This window comes from Pelophylax lessonae, assembly GCF_965119305.1.
Source record: "Pelophylax lessonae genome assembly, chromosome: 6".
NCBI classification, from domain to species: Eukaryota; Metazoa; Chordata; class Amphibia; order Anura; family Ranidae; genus Pelophylax; species Pelophylax lessonae.
Genome location: NC_138773.1, coordinates 39,178,377 through 39,194,668, shown reverse-complemented (window position 1 = coordinate 39,194,668; position 16,292 = coordinate 39,178,377). Strand labels below are relative to the sequence as shown.

Below are 16,292 nucleotides of genomic sequence, written 5' to 3'. Positions count from 1 at the left end.
TCCTGTAAGAGCTATCATGGGAAAAAAGTGTCTGCACTGAAGCCTTATCACCAATCCTTGTTTCCACAACAATCCAACATTTTCAAAATTCAATTGTCACAGGGATAGTAAGTGAGGTGAAAAAAAAATGTTACAGAGGTGTTAATCCTTACCTATGCTATCTAAAAAAATGTAAAAATTATTTTTTTGGCTCAAATTTTACCTGTTCCAACTTACATACAAATTCAACTTAAGAACAAACGTACAGAACCTATCTTGTTTGTAACCCAGAGACTGCCTGTTAATGTTTTTTTCTGTCGGCCTCTCTTTGTGCTCTGGTGCTCTCCTAGGGGATCCCCCATGTCCAGTCATTGCTCTGGCATTGAAGTTTGCTCCCAATTTTGGGGCTTGCAGGTGATATGTGGAAATACCTAAGTATTTATGCATATGTTTAATTATAATATTCTTTCCTTGTAGACAACTGCTATTATTCTTCATGCGTCCTGATGAAGCTATCCTAAGTGAAATTTGTTAACTTATGGAGACCTATATCTATATTTTTATTGGGTATATTAACCACGTATAACTTAGTTAATGTTACTTACACAATTAAAGTATATGCAGTTGATCTGATTTATGAGCAAGAAATAACATTGCTTTTAAAGATATTGTTATTGTAGTCTTTACATACACAATTGTATGACCTTTTATTATTTGTAATGCAATTATATTTTATATATATTTTGTGTAATCCTTGTCTTGCCAGTTTGGTCGGATTTAGATTTGTTCTTTTTTTGTATTCATGTCATGGACGATTGCAGAGAGTCTTTTTTTCTCTTATGATATAAATCAGTGGTTCTGCAATCCATGGTAGATTGCGTGATGTTTAGTAATACTTTCTATTGACTAAACAAAAATAAGCCCCTATTTGACAGTACGTTTTTGTCCACCTGCACCTCTCATATGGATCCTACCTGATAGTCTATATTGTATATATACTGATGAACCTCCTATAACTCACCCGCGTCTCTGATAGATAGATCCTTATACCTCGGTGTGTCCAGAGATTCATGTTCCCAGCTCACTCGTACTCTGAATTCTGGATCCTTCAGGAGCTCCTCAGGAATTGTGACCTCACTGCAGACACTATAAGTCCCATCAGAAATATCTGTGAACGTCTCTGTAGATGATAAGACTTGTTGTGTCTCCCCCACTCCATGTGTCCATCTGATTGTGATATCTCTGGGGTAAAATTTCTCCAGAGTGACCAAATACTTCAAACCCCCGGAGCCAAATAAACTTCGTGATACCGGTTCTAAGAGATGAGGTTTTGCTAAAAAAAATAATAAATAAAACATAAACCGTATGAGGAAATATGTTATTGACATGAAGAAGATAAGATACCATGTTTCCCCCGAAAATAAGCCAGGGTCTTAAATTAATTTTGGCTACAAAAAATGCATTAGGGCTTATTTTCGGGGGATATCTTATTTTTCCCCTATCTTCTCTTCCCCTCTCCCTCCCTGTCAGCTCAGGAATCAGCATCTCTGTAATCCCCAAAATAAACTCTAGTTAAAGTCCTTGTAAAATCATTTAATCCGCTCTGTGAATGGATTAGATAATGTTCAGTGTGTGTCTTTAGGTAACATTGTAGAAAATATCTTATTTACAGCGACGCTGGGCGCTCACATGCGCCGGAACTCTTCTTTTCCGCTTCGAGCACTGCTGAGGGAGATGCCGAGATCCCCGCTGCAGAGTGAGGCACTCTGCATTTATTGGGGGCATTACTGTGGCACTCTGCCTTTATTGGGGGCAATGCTGTGGCACTCTGCATTTATTGTTATGTTGTCATGTTATTTTTTTTTTTGGGGGGATGTCGCCGGGAGGGAGTCTTGCCCGGGGATCAATTTACTGTAGAACCGCACTGGATACAGCAATCAAACTGTTAACAAGATGGTACTTCACCCCTACAAAACGAAATGCCATTTTCCCCTCTGTCCCACCGAATTGCTTCAGGGGCTGCCCCACCCCAGGTTCCTTTTCACATATCTTTTGGGACTGTGATAAGCTCTCTTATATTTGGAAGCGTCTTTCTGATTTTGCTTCGAAAATCGCAGGTGTTCAGATAAGCCTTAAATTAGTCGACTGCCTTCACGAATATTCCTATATATTCTTCCCTTAATTTTGAAAATGATCTATTTTCTGAAATAATATATGTTGAGCAACAACTAAATATATGCTTATTGTTACTGATAGTTTTATGTATGTTTATTGTCTGTAAGATCTATTAAGATTGTATTTTCAAAATGATGTTACAACCGTTTCTTTTTTTGTACTTGAATATACTTTTAATAAGCGTTTATAAATAATCAAAAAAAGAAAAAAAAAATTAGTCGACTGCCTATTATTCCAATCCATCCCACAGCTATCCATACCCCAAATGTGATTAATCCACACCATTAGTGTCTAAATATTGTGGCTCATAGCCTCGAATTGGAAATCCCCATCAGTCCCTACACTTCAATGGAAACCTAGATTAAATAGCATTATGATAGTAGAGAGGATTTTTCATACCCTGTATAATTCTATGACATTTTTTGAAAACAAATGGAATCCTTGGTATAGCCACTCTGAGATCCTCCTTCACCAGGTTGGATAGCTGAGGAAGTCTTACATCCTTCATTCATTTACATATGGGCTTTGATGCATATACTGCTCTGCTATTTTTTTATACTTCTTTGATATTGATGAGTACCATGTCAACAATTCAGCTACATATGCTTAAACATAGGGAACATATCAGGGATGGAGACTCTATTGCACGAGTCTCATTTAAAGTCCCATTCCCCCTTCCCCCCCCCCTTTTTTGCTCAGTCCCCTTCCCTCCCCCTTTTTTTCCCTATATCCCCATTTAATACATATGCTTAAAGTTTCTTTGTACACCTTGGTATCTGTATAAATGCTCTTTAGTCATATAAAAACGTTTATTTGATTCAAGATCTATGTCAAGCGCAGCATATATCACCATATTTCCTAATATATATTCTGGTTACCAGATAGGTGAAGATGGTTGCTATTGCCTCCTTTTGAGGCTCAAGAGACGATGGCATTAAGTTATTGTGTTATTTATTTTCTTATTCCTTTTTATTATTTTTGGATTTCTTTTTATGCTAAATATATCATTTTGTTATTAATAGAGTTGAGCGGACACCTGGATGTCCGTGTTCGGCAGGTTCGACACGGACCCGGACTTTTTTCAAACTTTACCCGGACACCGAACCCCATTGAAGTCAATGGGGACCCGAACTTTCAGGCACTAAAATGGCTCTAAAAAACCAATGGAAAAGGCTAGAGTGCTTCAAATGGCAGCAAAATGTAGTTAAGAGCATGGCAAGTGCTCTTAAAAAAAAAATTCCCCTTTAAATTTGTAATTTTTAAATAACAGATTAGAACAGCAATCTGTAGTAAAATATAGCTGAACGCTGCACACAACAGACTGATAAAAATATATTTTTTTCTCCCTCCTCCTCAGTGGGCTCAAGTGAGGGCAAAAAAGATTGTTCACTGCACCACCCCCACACAGCAAAATCGATGTAGATCGCTAATGGATGATTGTTCTGTCCTGTGTCTCCTAATCTCTCCCTGCCTACTCTCTCCAGCCTGTCCCTAAAATGCTCAAATATCTTTCCCTGCCTACACTCCGACCTGTCCCTGCATTCTTTTCAGCACAATGTTGTTTTACCCTGTCTGTTCCTAATCAGCAGCAGCCAGCACCGTTCTGTGTTCTCTCTCCCTAAACTACAGCAGACTGACGCACCGCGTTGTGTCTCTCGAGCTTATAAAGACCTGGGTCACATGCTTCAGCTGACCAATCAAAGCTACTAATACATTAGTAGGCATGGCTGTGATGACACACACCAGTTAAACGCTTGTTGATTGGCTGTTGAAAGCCCGCCATTAAAAGCGCGCCATTACATACAAAACTAAATAAAATTACCGAACACGGATTTTAAACCCGAACATACAGTAAAGTTTTCGGGTCCGTGTCCGGGTAACAAAAATCCATTTATCCGGTATGGATCCGAATAATACAGTCCGTTTTCGCTCAACACTAGTTATTAATCTTAAAAAATATATATATATATATTTTAAAGCATTAAAACTAACTCTATTTTTGTAAAATCATAATTTTTTTTTAAATTGATACATGTTTATATGAATATTTCATGTTTATTCTCACATTTTCTATGTTTGTACAACTTTGTATCTGAATTCTCTTTAATAAACGTTTTTAAACAAAAAAAAAAAAAAAAAAGTTTCTTATTGATACTCTTTATGGTGCCATGATGCTAATATAGTATGTAATGCACCTCTGTTAATGCATATTGATTTTTTTGTACTGCCTTTTTTAGACCCTGAATAAAGAGTTTGCAATCAAAAAAAAAAAGTTACATTTGCTTTTTCTTCTTTGAGTCCCGGTTCACACTTGTGCGATGCGGGAAGGCTGCGAATTCGCAGCCTGTTCCCGCATTGCAAACGCACCCCTGGCAGTTCACACTGCCATATGTGATACGCAGGGGGTGTCAATTAAATGTTAACGACACCCCCAGTTTGATCGCATATCGCAGTGCGATCTGACAGTTCGCACAGGATCGGATCGCACAAGTGTGATCCGATCCTGATGCGGCTGGAAAAAAGGGTCATGTGCGTGTTTGGTGCGGTTACAGTGCGAATTCAGCCATACAAAGTGTATGGCTGAATTCGCATCCGCACCTCCGATCGCATGTAATGAAGGAGCAGTGCGCTCCGAATTACATGCGATCGGCGCACTCGCAGAAATGTGAACCGACCCTTATGGAGATCTCCACTGCAAACCAACCCTTGAGTACACAAGCCTGGTGATACATTGTCACTCAGTTGAGAAGCAAGAAGGAGGAGGCTAATAAAAGACATTGCAATCTGTGAGGAACAGTGAATGCTTAGAACCTAGCCGAAAAAAGTGAGCGCTTGAGTGGAATGCTGTTGGGTCAGATTACATGCAATCTTTTCATTTTGACTATATCTGCAATAACAATATGCAGTTGTTAATGTTACTTTGTAAAAAAAAAATAAAGTATTAAAATGTATTGTAGGTTTCTGTCAGTTCCCTATATAAAGTATACAGTATGTACATATTTTATAAAATGAAAAATCATAAGTTAAAACATTCTTGTGTGCCAGAAGTTACCCAATTAAAAGAGACAAGGTATGAGCAGTGAACACTGATCATTGGATGGCATTTTTCCTGTTTTTAAAGCTATTACACCATTATACACAACAGTAAGCAAGGATCATGGATGTACTAATTGAGACTCCTCACCATAAATAGCTCTGCAGTGAAATGTTTTCTCTTTCTTCCATTTCCCACAGCTATATCTACAGATGAAGGTCACGTCTTTGTGATTGGCCACACTGGGTCTGAACTTTAGTGAAGATGTGTAGTTTGGTCCGTCTCTGCATGACATGACCCCATACTGTGTGTCCATCAGTCTCTCTTCTTCTTCCTTATCTTCTCCATGGGACTCTGGGATCTCATAGACTTGTCCTCCTCTCTTCTCCAGCCAAGTCACACTCATGTTCTCTGGGCAATTGGTGGCTCTACAGCATACGGAGGTTTCTTCTCCAGCTATCAGCTTGGTAGGACCTTCAATTAAAGCTCCCATTTCTGCAAATTAATTGATTATGAACACGTCAGCTGCTTAATAAATTGCAAGGAAATTTTTGTTCATACCATTGTTCTTGTTGTGCCAAAATGATTACATTTTAACATATGTGTTGTTAAATAAAAGAGGGTGTAAGATGACTTACACTCAGAGATACATTTGTTGTTATATGCAGCCCTAGTCTTCCCCTGGTCAAGTTGGCCCTACACCATCTCCTGACCCTTGTGTCCCATCAGCTTGAGATTTTATAAGGCTGAAAAAAGTCAATTCCACTATGCACTGGTCTTCAAGACTTCATAACAAGATGTAATGAAATATATGCAGGGCTTTTTTTCCTCAGAGAATAGGTGCAGGTACTCCCCCCTTCTAGGTCACCCCTTCTCTTCACCCAACTCCAATCACCTTCCCTTGTTTCCACACCATACCCACATCCCAGTACTGTGTCTATTTTATATAATGCAGAACCAAAAACAGATTCCCCAGAAACAACAGAATCCTCCAGCAGCAATAGATACCCCAAGCAATAGTGGACCCCCCTCCCAGCAACAATAAATCTACTGCACCAAAATACCCCTCAACAACAATAGATCCACGCTAACAACAATAGACCCTCATTAGTAACAATAGATCTCCCAGCAGCCAGAATAAATAGACCCTCCAGCAGCCAGCAGCAATAGACCCCGGCCAACAACAATAGATCTCCCTGCATTCCTACTGGAATAAAGCCCTGAATATATGTATGTATTTTTCTACTCTTTAGAACTTAAGGCTCTCCGTACGCATGAGAAGTGGTCTCTAATTTGGCATAATTTACATTCAAGCTACCCACCCAGAGACATAAATATTTCTAGAACTAGCAACTTATTTTTAGTAAATGATAACATAAAAGGCTAAGAGCTGGTTCACACTGAGGCGATCCGACTTCGAGGGGCGACCTGTGAAGTCGCGGTGCACAGCGGCACGACTAGCAGGGACTTTACATAATGGAAGTCAATGCAAGTCGCTCCCAGGTTGCCCTAAAGTAGTACAGGACCCTTTTTATAAGTCGGAGAGACTTGTGTCGCTCCTATTAGAACGGGTCCTGTGCTAATCAATGGACTGCGACCGAGCGCGACTTGTCAGGCTGACAAGTCGTCTGACAAGTCGCGCTAGTCTGAATGGGGTCTAAAACTCACACTAAATCTTGCAGGTACTATATCTTTTAATTACTCAGTAGCTTGATATTAAAAATATATTCTGTTTAGTGATGTGTTTCCTGAAAGCCATGCTGTGTAGCAGTTGTTCTCTTATTTTTGTAAAGCCTCTTGGAGAACATTGTGAAAAAGGACAATCTGTATTACATCATCTGCTATGCTGTTCTAGGTAGAGGTACCAAAGAGAAAGATGGCACATAGGCTTCCCAAACTCCAACCCAGGCTCAGAATTCCTAACAAACAAACAAAGAGCTGGGGGGGGGGGGGGCACACCCTGAACATGCATTTCTAAAGCTGGTGCAGCTATGAACCAAGCAACATGCATATTTACAGAGAATAGCGCACACATGCAAAAGAAATGACTAATAAATATAAAAGCAATCAATAAATAAAAATGGGGATTTAGTCCCACCATATGGCCATATCGTGCTCAAGCCCCCCTATTACGTCAAAGTACCCCATTGTCAGTGGGTCCTACACTATCCATAAAAAGAAGGATGAATCCAGCCTCTCTAACCATTGGAGATACTTACTCCTTACTGGCAGAGATGTGCAACTGCACTATAAGGGATGTTATTTTTGCAAAGCCTCTTGCAGAACATTGTGAAAAAGGACAATCTGTATTACATCATCTGCTAGACTCAGTGAAGGGGTGGATACAGACAGCCCTGCCTAGTCTGTTAGCTGACCAACCAGGTTTATTATCAGTGGGTTGGATCAAGATTTGACAAAACTGAAATGCACTGTTACCCCTTTGGGGGGAGGTCCTATGAGTGAAGTTCTGGTATGCGCAGGTTGTGTGCTTGTTTGGAGGTTCCAAGTCTAGAGGGTGTGACCCTCTGTGCAATTTGTGTACCTAAAGTTGCTTTATGCTAAAGTTCCAGAGTAACAAAAGAACCCTCAATTTTGTGGATCCTGGATGCTGAGAATCATCCAGCAACTGGTTTTCAAAAAGCTGTAGGAGCCCTGGACAGTTATTCTGTCCTTAAGCAAAAAGAATTGCATCCAAAGAGGGGACCCATGAATAAATAAAATACCCAGGGACATGGTATCCCTAAAAGTGGAGTCCTTCTTGCAAGAGTAATGCTGTTCTAGGTAGAGGCACCAAAGAGAAAGATGGCACATAGGCTTCCCAGACTCCAACCCAGGCTCAGAATTCCTAGTTTACCTGGATGTGGCCGAGTTAGTGGATGTAGGTGCTGCCAGGAGAACAGCATCACATGACTTATCTGCCCCCCTCTTCCCAAAACTTTCTTACACAAAAAAAGTATAAGGAGCATGACCATGGCATCACTGTCAGTGGAGGACACATGGCTCGCACAACTGCTGCTGCAGCTCCTCTACCCTGTGAGAGGGGATGGAGAGACACAGACATTGCCACAGGTTGCATGCCCGCAGCCACATTTATAGAAAGCCCCTCCTACAAATTCACTGTACGAAAGGGAGCTGTGATTGGCTAGAGCTGCAGTTTGGGAAAGGACCAGTCAAGAGCACAGGGTGTTGCTGGGAGGTGTACGAAACTGTGGGGAGTGTAGTCTCCTGGAAGCAGCACCTGTTTGTCAAGAAATTTGTGTTACTACAAGTCCCAGGAGAATAGAGCCAGAGAGAGGAGGAAAATTTCTGTAAAATATGGCTCTAGGTAAGTTTTTGATATAGAGGGTAAGAAAAAGTGTGTTGTGTGGAACCATTTCTGAAGCTGCTGAGCACTGGCATACCACCATGTTGTGGGCTGCGCTGTTACAAATTTCTAGAAGCTACTGTTGCTGGATGGACTGTTGAGCATGCAAAAAAAACATGTCCTAAGGCAGAGGGACAGCAACCTGTGGGAAAGGACTTCTGTGCCCACAACTTCTGTAACAGTGATCAGAGCCAGTACAATCAACTTTGAAGACAACAGGAGGCAACCTAAGCATGTGTTCAGTGTTCCAGACACCCACGAGAATTAGAAACCATGACATATCTAGTGGTGAGAGGCTATTGGCCACCATCATTGCTGTTCTTTTACAGTATCATCTCTTTGGGGATCCTCGGGAATTTGTTTAAGTTTACTTTCCTTTCCATTGGAATTACAAAAACAGATATACCACTGGTGGTAGGTGAGGATAAGGAGGGACTGCGACTTTCAGCCCCTGAGTGTATAAAACCTGTATTTTTGGTTTCCAATAAGTCAAGGTCTAGGAGGTGTAGACTTCGTACCTTAATGTACCCTATGAAATTAGGTTTGATAATATCTCATGAATTTTGTTTTGTTATTTGTGTAACTGCTATTTGCTATTGTTTATGGTTATTGTTACTGGTTTTTACTCTTCCAGGCATGCCATTCAAATAATCACCTTTGCTTTCAGCCCTGGTGTGTCAGAGGGTATAGTACTGCTGAAGGGTGGTTATCACTAGGAACCAAAGAATTCAATCATCCAGTAGCTTCCTCGGGGGGTGGCTACATATTATATAGCCCTAATGTCGATGTAAACCCTCACATATACCCAGTGAAGTGAACAGCCTCAGGTGATACACAGAGATGAGACAAATCTCCCTACATGAGTTTTACTTGTGTATCTGCTGTCTTCAGCTTTCTACACTCTTTAGAATGTGCACATCGTGTTACAAATTTTTCTTCCTCTTCCAGCACTGGGAGGGGAGTCTGGGCATACAGAGTGAGCTGATTGGATGAAAAGGCATGCCCTTACACCATAGGCAGAGGATCAAGGAAACATGCAGAACTGACCTGTGAATAGACCAGCTCTCTGCTTATCTGTCTCTAAGTTCCCTGCCCAGCATACATTTCCAGCTGCTATTATCTCCTGTGTCAGAGGACTTTCCAGAAGTTATCATTCTGATGACAGAGGAACGAAGAAGCTGAAAGACACGGGCTTTGGAGAGAGATAAGTAAACACTACAGATAGATGTGTTTACTTCAGCTCTGGAAGGTTTACCCCCCTTCAAGAACTGGCCATTTTTTGCGATATGGCACTGCATTACTTTAACTGCAATGCTGTACCCAAATAAAGTTGATGTCCTTTTTCTCTGCAAATAGAGCTTTCTTTTGCTGGTATTTGATCACCTGTGCAATTTTATTTTGCGCTATAAACAAAAAAAAAAAAAAAAAACTGACCATTTTGAAAAAAAAAAGAAAATAGTTAAGTTAGCCCATTTTTGTTTCTATAATGTGAAAGGTAATGTTACCTCCAGTATAAAGATACCCAACATGTCATGCTTCAAAATTGCGCAGTTACAGATACCTCACATGTGTGTTTTGAACACCGTTTACATATGTGGATGCGACTTGTGTATGCGTTCGCTTCTGTGCGCGAGCTAACGGGGACAGGGTGCTTTAATTTTTTTTCCCTATTTATTTTATCTTTTACTTTTATACTGTTTTTAAAAAAAAAAAAAAAAAAATGTTGATCGCTTTTATTCCTATTACAAGGAATGTAAACATCCCTTGTAAAAGAAATAAGCATTTCAGGTCCTCTTTATTGTGAGATCTGGGGTAAAAAAGACCTCACACTTCACAACTACACTAACAAAGAGAAAAAAAAAGTCATTTTTTTTTCATGATGAAAAAAATGGGCTCTCTAAATCCATTGCTAGAGAGCAACGTATGACGTTGCTCCGATACTCCAAGGCCATAGAGTCAAATGAGGGCCATCTTGCCCTCACTTGACTTCCTGCCTGAGAGAAGAGCGGACCGGATCGTTTTCCCTGCTACCGGAGAGTCCGGTCAGCCGTCTGTCTTTCTCCCACTCCTGAGGGAGATTGCGAGTGGCCGCCGGACATCGGAGCCGCCGGTCACGCGCGCTGGCTAGACAGGGAACGAGTGGGGGCGGGAGCGCCCCGCCAGCGGTGCGCGCTCACCCCCTACAAGCTCGTGGGCGAGCGACGTAGGTCTACGTCACGTTACCTGTAGGGGGCTGACTGCCGCAGTAAATAGTTGTGCGGCGGTCGGCAAGTGGTTAAAACAATAAAAAGAATTTTCACAAAAAAATAAATAAATCAATAAGGACACAGTATACATTGATATACTTTACATACCTGAAAGTAAAACAGTTACATTTTTGTATTACCTTTTTTTCTACATTTTCGATGCCACAAAAAAATCCCGATCCCAGCTCCACATGTTAGTAAACCCAGGATAATACAGACAGCAGTGATAACGTTGGATGATGGTTCTATACATGTAAAATAGGATAATGGTAAAATAAATGAAAGTGCACATCCATACTTTATAGAGAAAACTACATAATACAACATATTTGGGATGAGAAGTGGATAATTATTTATACCTTCATAGATGAGCTGGAGGTCCTTCTGCAGAGGTTCTTGTGAAGAATCATGTTGGACTCTACAGGAGAAGATCTGGTTCTGGTCATCCTTGGTCAGTGTGATTGTCACAGTGCTGTCCACTTGGTATGTTCCATCTTCATTCATTTGTGGTTTTCCCATAAACTGATTTTTCAGGACCTTTTCATCTCTGTACCACATTATCCCGATATCTGGAGGGAGGAATCCTGTGGCCTTACAGGTCAGCTCTGTATTTCTCTGGACCTTTGTGCTAACTATGGAGAGGAGAGGTCTGACTGCAGGAAACACAGATACAGTTTATAAAGTGGTATATATATACTATATATATATATATACACACACACACAGTACTGTATATATACACGTTTATACAAACACTGTTAATAAACTCATTTACAATGGGCCTGATATATGAAAGTGTTAAGTGTTGGGTCCTAAAGTGTATTTAAAGTCAAATGTTTTTAGCAGTAGAGAAGACTAGACAGAAAACATTTTCACTTTATGGGTAGAATTTAAGAGAACGAGGAGATATACGGAGATATAGAGGGAACAGAATATGAGGGAAGAGGAGACATAGAGAGAGGAAGGAACTGTATAAAATGGCAAAATATGGGGAAGGGGGGGGGGGGGGGCGGAATTAGGAGGGTTACCATATATATATAAATGTTTAATTATAAGATATATGTATCATTTTATTTCTCTTTTTGTATATTAAAATTTAATTAAAGGAAAAGTAAATAAAATAAAGTCAAAACGTTTGTTCTTTAGTTTTGGATACAGTAAAGAAGGGTTACATTTTGCATATTTTTGCATTTTCCAAAATCTCTTGTAATCAGATTAGTCTTTCCTTGACCAACTACCTATTATTTAAGACCAACCCAGAGTCATCCATATCACATATGAGACCAATCTACACTATAAGTAACATGTTGCTAATAGCATCACATTGGAAGTCCCCCTCTGTTCCTATTATACAACTGAAAACAAGAATAAATATAATAATCCTCATGTAAAAAATATTCCATACTCTACATTATTCTCCAAATTTCTAATACAAAAATGGGATCCTTGGTTTAATCATTCAGAGATTCTCTTTCAACCATTAGACAATTAAGCGATGTATGTTTAATTTTTCTTGTCATTAACCACTTCTGGACCGGAAGGATTTGCCCCCTTAATAACCAGGCCATTTTTTGCGATTCAGCACTGCGTTACTTTAACGGACAATTGTGCGGTCGTGCGACACTGTACCTAAATAAAACCGCTGTTCTTTTTTTTCCCCGCAAATAGAGCTTTCTTTTGGTGGTATTTGATCACCTGTGCAATTTTTATTTCTTGCGCTATAAATAAAAAAAGAGCGACAATTCTGAGAAAAAAAACAATATTTTTCACTTTCTGCTATATAACATTCTCAAAAAAAAAAAAAATTTTAAATCACATTTTTTCATTATTTTAGGTCACTTTGTATTCTGCTACATATTTCTGGTAAAATAAATTCCAATAAGCATAATTTTATTGGTTTGCACAAAAGTTATTGCGTCTACAAACTAGGGGAAAGATTTATGTAATTTTTATTTATTTATTTATTTTTTTACTAGTAACGTCGGTGATCTGCCAATTTTTAGCGGGACTGCGACATTAGGGCCGACAGATCGGATCCCTAACTGACATTTTTGACACTTTTGGGGGGACCAGTGACATTACTACAGTAATCAGTGCTAAAAATATGCACTGTTACTGTAATAGTGACACTGGCCGGGAAGGGGTTAACCCAGGGGTGATCAAAGGGTTAAGTGTGAGCCTAGGGGAGTGATTTCTAACTGCATGGGGGAGGGACTTGTGAAATCAACACAGAGACCTGTGTTCCTTTTTAGAAGGATCACAGGCGCTCTGTGTTCTTTCCAGAGAGAACAATGGTCAGCTGTGTTTACAACAGCAGACTGACAATCTCTCTCCACCGGGAGCGATCGTTGGTGCCCAGCTGCAATCGCAGGCCACGGGCCCCTTGGATCGGCTTCTCCGCTGCCTAATGGGGACGGGCTCACGCCTCCGCCGGTGTGTGCGCCCCCTTAGGAGCGCTCCCACGAACCGCCATACAGGTATATCTGCGGCAGGCGGTCGGCAAGTGGTTAATGGAATTATAAGACCTCATAAAATGTCCTTGTCTTTTATTAGTATATAGTTTCTGGGATTATACATATATGTCAACACTTTATTACAAACTTGTTATATTACATTGATAATGTACGATATCTTATCAATCCTCATTGTTATTTTACAATATATTGCTTTTACTATGTTGCATTTACTTGTACCACCTTTTTTTTACCCTGAATAAAAAGTTTGTAAAAAAAAAGAAGGGTTAAAGCCTGTGTAGATTGTTATTGCTGGAAGCAGATGGAAGGTGTGAGGCTCTGGAACTAGATAATAGCAGTGTGTATTTTCATTTAGGGCTTAAGCAGTGAAGAGGTAATGATTAACCTTATAAATGGGAAAAAACTTTCTGCGCTATCCTTGTGTATAAACCACCTATTACACAACTCTATATACTATAGGAAGCAGCTATGCATCCAACCTCCTGTACAAAATGCAATAAATATATACTGTATAGTGCAGCACTCTCCTTCAATAAAGTGCATTCAAATTATAGTGCATAAATAAATATGTAAAAACAGTGTAAAAACCATGTATATATAATAAATTTACATGAGTCCATCTTTTCTTTTAACCACTTAAGCCCCGGAAGATTTTAGCCCCTTCCTGACCAGGGCCTATTTTGCGATTCGGCACTGCGTGACTTTAACAGACAATTGCGCGGTCGTGCGACGATGTACCTAAACAAATTTGACGTCCTTTTTTTCCCACAAACAGAGCTTTCTTTTGGTGGTATTTGATCACCTGTGCAATTTTTTGATCATGCGCTATAAACAAAAAAAGAGCGTAAATTTTGCAAAAATAACAATATTTTTCACATTTTTTTATATGAAATTCCCCCCCCCCCCAAAAAAAATGTAAAAATCAAAATGTTTTAACATTTTATGCCAATTTTTTTTTTACCATATGTTTGGTAAAAAAAATCGCAAAAAGCGTATTTTGATTGGTTTGCGCAAAAGTTATTGCGTTTACTAACAAAGGGAAAGTTGTTTGTCATTTTTGTTGTTGTTTTTTTTAACGCGTAATGGCGGCGATATGCGTATTTTTTTGCGGGACTGCGACATTGGGGTGGACAGATCGGACCCTTGACTGACATTTTTGACACTTTTGGGGTTACCAGTGACATTACTACAGTAATCAGTGCTATACATATGCACTGTTACTGTAAAAATGACACTGGCAGTAAAGGGGTTCATTTTTTTTTTGAGAGAGAAGGGTTAAGTGTGTCCCTAGGGGCATGTTTCTAACTGTGATTGGCTGTGGCTTGATGTGTAAGAACAGTGATCAATGGTTCTACATAGTAGAACCGTGTGATCTCCATTCTTACACAGGGGAGACTGACAGGCGGCTTTGTTTACATTAGCCGCCTGCCTGTCTCCCGCTGTCACGGACGATCGCGAGTGCCTGGCGGACATGGGGTCCGCCGGGCACACGCGCGGGGGGGTCCGTGACCGAGTGGGAGCAGGAGCGCGCATCAGGCGGCGCAAACTCGCTCCCAAAACCCTTACAGGCTAGGGACGTAGACCTACCTCGCTTTGCCTGTGAGGGGCTGACTGCCGACGGAAATAGTTGTTAGGCAGTCGGCAAATGGTTAAAAATATATACAGTCCATCAATAAATTATTCAATGTCTGTGAAAAAAAGTGCAGTCCCATACACGAGAAACTTTTCAGTAATTGCCTCTGATCAGCACAGTGCCCCTCACCCCACCTATAGGTGTCTTCTCACCTGCTTGAATGGACCTCACGTAATCACACTGGGACTAGGTGGAGCTGTGTATGCTGAGGATTGTATTGTGAAATGCTTAGTTTTTACTTCTGAAATGTGAGTGGATTTTTATATGGAAATAAATGCTTTTTATTAGCGATTTGCACTATGGTTCTTTCTTCTATATTAGGGATCTCCAAACTACAGCCCTCCAACTGTTGCAGGACTAGACATCCCATGAGGCATTGTAAAACTCTGAAATTCACAGACATGACTAGGCATGATGGGAATTGTAGTTCCTCAACAACTGGAGGGCCGTAGTTTGAAGACCCCTGATCTATATGATTGACACCACACTGAGAGCTGCTGAGAGCCACGGATTTGGAGTGTACGGCCAGTGGGAGCGAAGCCACTTATAACACTACAAAGTGCATATAGACCTCCTTTAATTAGTGAGGTCCATTCAAACAGGTGAGAAAAAACCCATAGGTGGGGTGAAGGGCACTGTAGTGATCAGAGGCAATTAATGAAGAGTTTCTGCTGTATGGGACTGCACTTTTTTTCACGGACATTGAATAATTTATTGATGGATTGTATAGAAATTTAAAAGGAAAGATGGATGCAGGTAAATTTATTAGATATACAGTAGATGATTTTTACACTGATTTCAGATATTTATTTATGCACTGTAATTTGAATGCACTTCGTTGAAGGAGAGTGCTGCACTTTTGTGTGACTAATGATTACCCTTAGACATATAGGCAGGTCACTACAGGAAATTTAATGTATTTTTCATTCTGTGTTCCTGTTTTAAGGAGTTCCTGGGTAAATACTGCCAAAACATAGCTGGTGGGGGGCAGTTGGGGTTCCCAATGGAGTCTGGAGCCCCTTGAGACCCCCATGGACCTACAAATGCCAGTAATCCAGTCAGGGCTGCTGTTAGAAATTACAGGGCCCCATACAGCCTAAATATAGCAAGACAATGTTTTCACTAAAAGTACAGAAAAAAGATGCTGGGAAAGAGGGGCACACAGGGAGGGGGGGCAGAAAAGGGAGGCAGATCGGTGTCAGAGAGGCAATTACAGGAACAATGCCCTGTGTCTGTGTCTCTCCCTGCAGCAGGTGAAAGCTTAAAGGAGGGGGAGAAACTGGCTTTGAGCTGCTGCAGCGGGCCACACAGGGCTTCCATCTGTAATTGCCCCTCCACCCGACCGCACCGATTCCCTGTGCTGATGGCACCCTATCAGCGGCCCTGA

At 40.5% G+C, this 16,292-nt stretch overlaps 1 protein-coding gene across 1 annotated transcript in view; it reads right to left on the bottom strand.

Annotated features, from left to right (window-relative positions):
* The window catches only part of LOC309558538 (uncharacterized protein), a gene marked incomplete at its 5' end in the record, with an annotated part of 169,828 nt that overhangs the window by 17,528 nt on the left and 136,008 nt on the right, over nucleotides 1-16,292 (bottom strand). Inside the window, 3 exons of the mRNA XM_082261617.1 lie at nucleotides 1,001-1,312; nucleotides 5,339-5,683; nucleotides 11,158-11,451. Coding sequence (XP_082117743.1) covers nucleotides 1,001-1,312; nucleotides 5,339-5,683; nucleotides 11,158-11,451 — 951 coding nt within the window. The remainder of the gene's footprint in view (nucleotides 1-1,000; nucleotides 1,313-5,338; nucleotides 5,684-11,157; nucleotides 11,452-16,292) is intronic.